At 39.0% G+C, this 4,197-nt stretch overlaps 1 protein-coding gene across 1 annotated transcript in view; it reads left to right on the forward strand.

Annotated features, from left to right (window-relative positions):
* Nucleotides 1-4,197, forward strand: part of COCH (cochlin) — a gene marked incomplete at its 5' end in the record, with an annotated part of 17,297 nt that overhangs the window by 740 nt on the left and 12,360 nt on the right. The window contains one exon of the mRNA XM_019616117.2: nt 3,460-3,616. Coding sequence (XP_019471662.1) covers nt 3,460-3,616 — 157 coding nt within the window. The remainder of the gene's footprint in view (nt 1-3,459; nt 3,617-4,197) is intronic.

Genomic DNA, 4,197 nt, shown 5'->3' on the forward strand with positions numbered 1-4,197 from the left:
TTTTTTTTTTTTTTTTAGGTCTACAGTGAAGGAAGACATTCATCCCTGCCTTTAAATATGGCTTGAAACGGGAAGAAATGCAGTTTTTGTTGTTTGGCTTTTTCTTTTCCTTTTTTTTTCTTGTGTGTACAGATTTTCTGTAGTACCTTAATGTAGTGTGTTTCCATAAGGCTTATGGGATGTGTCTTGACAGAGTGGGATTATGGTCAATTTTTACAGACTAACGTGTTATTTTCACGTGTACAGAGGTCTCTGCTTTCCATCGAAGCCCAGACTGGGTAGAGGTCTTGGACTGAGTCCTTTCTTGTTAACTGCAAGCTTATCCTTCCTCCTTCTAAAAAATGCATGGCTTTAGACCTTAAGCATTCATGAAATTGATTAGAGTATTGGGTCACATAAGTATCCAGAAAAATATTTCAAACACTGCTGCTCTTGCATTCTTAAATCACAGTGATTATGACACTTAGGTTTTATCTGTTACTGGTTCTACAAAGATAAATTACCTTGAATATGCTAACAAAAACAACCACTTTCTTAAATTTGAGTAGCAGTGCCTCACAAAACTTGGCAAGAATGATTACCGTGTAAGCTAGTAGAGAACTATTCTGTATGATCCAGTATTCAGGTATGATTAATGCACTCTAAGCTCATATTGGACTGCTTGAGATTTTACAAGATTCATTAAATAACAGGGAGAAACAAAATCACTGCAAAGCTGGTACCATTAATTTTAACTTTGGTACCGTCTACTTACTATCTTCATAGTGTTCTTGATAGTGTTCCTGACATTGCTAATGTTAGTTCCAAAATTATAGCTTAGGAAGCTGTATCTACACAGCAAAACAAAATAAACTGCTTTTTAATTAACAGCGTAAGCACTTAAAGTCAAAGTGTGTGTTACAAAACTTTCTTTGTTGATCCAACTGAGCTATTAGCTGTTAAAGGTCCTAGCTGCAGTATGTCAGCTCTTCACACAGCAGCAATTTGGTGTCTTCCCTCTGGAGTGCCTCTTACAAGGTACAGATGAGGATCTTTAGGCAGCCAGTACATAGAAAAGTATTGGGCTTTAGTGTACATCTGTGTTTTCATAGCTAGAAAAACATAGCCAGATTTCTCCATGATCACCACCATCTTCAGAGCTATCAAAAATGTAAAATGTTAGTTTGACATGACTGTATTTACAGAGTGTCTGCTAGTGAGAGAAATGCAGATCTCCAAGCAATAAGGCATGTATTAATTAGACATATCCAATCGTATTCATATGTGCAGCCTGCCAAGGAACTCAGTCAGGGTAAGTACATTAGAAGTGGCAGGTATTATAAACTTCCTGTGGTGCTTAGCACTTTTGGAGGCTGGAAAAATGTTCCAGGGTACACAGCACAAGTTGTACTGCAAGACTGGATTACCTTTAATGCCCATTGCAGTGATTCCTCTAAGAGTATCCAGCTTTCTGGCTGCTGTTTGATGGCCTCGCTAGTTGTCACTTGATGGATATTATTCCATTATGAAATGATAAGGGAACTCAAATGCAGAGTAAATTGACTTCTTTCAGCCTAATACCAAATATCTTAGCACTTCTAACACTGGAAATGATGAGCTCCTAGGTATAAGCATGGTCATTCTGCTTGTTTTGCAGACTTTTGTTTTTAAGGCAAAGATGTGAGACTAAACGTGAGAGGATGTGGGTAGGCAAGACTGTGTAAGTCCTAAAAAAAATTTCTTTATTTTTAGAAAACTTGATAATAAGACTAAAGCACTTTAGTGGCTCATACTAAGTAGACATCTTCTATTAGTTTGAAAGGAGGAAATGAAAAAGCATTTCCTGCATTTATTTCCCCCTTCACCTGGACTACAAAGACATATTCAGCATATTTAAGTAACATCTTAGTGCTGACAAATAGCTGCTAAGGGTTTTTAGGAAGATGTGATTAGATAGCTTACTGTAATTTACATATAGAATTAATGAGGAGTAGGCATACTTAAAAAGCAAAACTACACATATGTTCTGTAAACACATTTGTTAAATTTATGCAGCAGAAGTGAACAGACACGCTTCACTGTGTACACTTCCAGCTGTAGATGTTCTGATTGTCAGCTTTAAAGTCAGTGAGATTAGCAGGAGGCACCACAGCACTGTGATCTTTTCCATCTGCTGATTAGGAACAGCACATGCTCCAGAAGCATTCTTTCAAATAACAGCAGCTTATTTTGGGGTCAGTAAACACCTTGGGTTAAGAGTGGAAAGGGTGGGCAGGGAAGCAGGCATGAGATGGAACACTAATCCATGAAACACACGTTCATGGTGTGTGCACCTAATTGTTAGCTAGGCTCTGTCAGCTCTCAATATCATAGAAAGGCTACAGAAGAGGTTCTTGCACCTACTAGTTCTTAGTGGTGGCAAGATGTGCTCTTGGGAATTTCAGAATATCCAGTCACGAGTTGAACTTGTGATGATGAACTGCTGTTGATCTAAGCTAAAACCCTAACTTGCTATGCTACCAGATTGTACCATTTAGCAGCAAGATGGTAGTTAAGCATACGAGATCATGACCTCTAAGTTTTCAAACGAAAAAGCTTCAATCCAGCAGGGAAAACTTAACACTGGTGTACACCTGTCTGCGTGTGTAGGTGTACGAACATGTAAGCACAGTAAAAGCCAAAGGATGATAATTTGGGGAGCAACTTTCAAGAAAAAAATAAGGCAGAATTCTTATATGAAAAATTCATGTGCTGAAAATCGATAAATAATTTCAGTCTCACTGGCTGAATCTTAGAATTATCTGCACAAATGTAATGATTTAATATTCATTGCAGTGAGCCGATAAGAATGTCTGAGATGCAGCTAGTCTTGCTGGAGCAGAAAGATTGGTACTCCCTTTTTGCTTTTCTACTGGCTTCAGCAGGACTAATTGCAGAAGCTCAGGGAGATGCTACTTTCAACCTGTTCCATGAATGACACTGGACAGAGCTTCCCAGGCAGTTGACAGGTTGCCCACAGCTGGAGAGCACGATAAGGATGTCTGGGTTCTTTGGTTCCCGTCCTGGAGAGTGCCATTCCCTTCTGTGCCCACCAGCCCTCTAGGTTTTTTCCCTGGCCTTTGTCTCTGCAGTAAACTTGCACATGCTGTGAATTGCTGCTGTTTTCCTCTGTACTGTTTCCTGGATATTATTTTAATGTTTGGTGTTTCCTCTTCTTTTTTTTTTTTTTTAAAAAAAAGCTTTTCTGTACTTTTCTGCCTCTTCTTTTTCATAAATTAAGAACTGCATTATAGTTGTCACAGCTGCACTCTACTAAGTGCCCAAGAGACCTTTACAAACATACAGAAGCACAAGATGAGAGGCTGTACCTAATTTCAAATTCAAACAGTGCTCCATATTTGGCAACTGAGGGACTTGCTTCAGAACAATAACAACAAAAAAATAAGACTTTTCAGGTCACAAGTTTTTCTTTTTCTTTAGCCTCCACTGCTATCACATGCTTTACAAGAGGACTTGACCTTAGAAAGGAGACAGAAGATGTCCTTTGCCCAGCAAACTGTCCTCTGTGGCAATTCTACGTCTTTGGGGATGGAGTTTATGCCTCTCTTTCCAGTGTCTGTGGAGCTGCCATACACAGGTAAGTCAGATGACTGACTGTTAATCTATGCATTAAGTGAGTTTATATGCAATCTTGCTACATTTGTAAATGCTATCCTTTTGATGCCATCAGAATGAAGATTCTTATGGACTTTAGAAAGCTTCCTAATATTACTGGAATGTCATTAGAAAAACAGAGCATACCTGTGGGGGTAAAACTGGGTGGTTTGCAAGTGTTCTTGAAAACAACAAAACTAGCGACGCTGAAAAGCAGCAGTCAGGCTTTCCCTGTAAGGTAACGTGTGTTACTAGCAGACATAGATGGATACAATCTAAAAAAGTAACTAACAGGAGAATAAAAGCAAATTAAGTTTTTTACTTTAGTTTCTATGACATCTCTCCTGAAACTGTTAAAATCTGGTTAAGCAAACAGACCTAGGCATGATTTGGGTGAATGTGATCCATGTGGACTGTTTTTAGCATTTCATTTCTTTGCTGGTCACTGGAGAAACCTTTCCTGTTTGCTAGGCAGCAGCCTTAAACCTCTCCTTCCAGTGGCTGTGGTTTGACTGCTAAGGAAGCTCCATCTGCAAAATCTGGGGGTGTTTATTTCCCCCCCCC

Source organism: Meleagris gallopavo, chromosome 5 (assembly GCF_000146605.3).
Source record: "Meleagris gallopavo isolate NT-WF06-2002-E0010 breed Aviagen turkey brand Nicholas breeding stock chromosome 5, Turkey_5.1, whole genome shotgun sequence".
Lineage (NCBI taxonomy): Eukaryota > Metazoa > Chordata > Aves > Galliformes > Phasianidae > Meleagris > Meleagris gallopavo.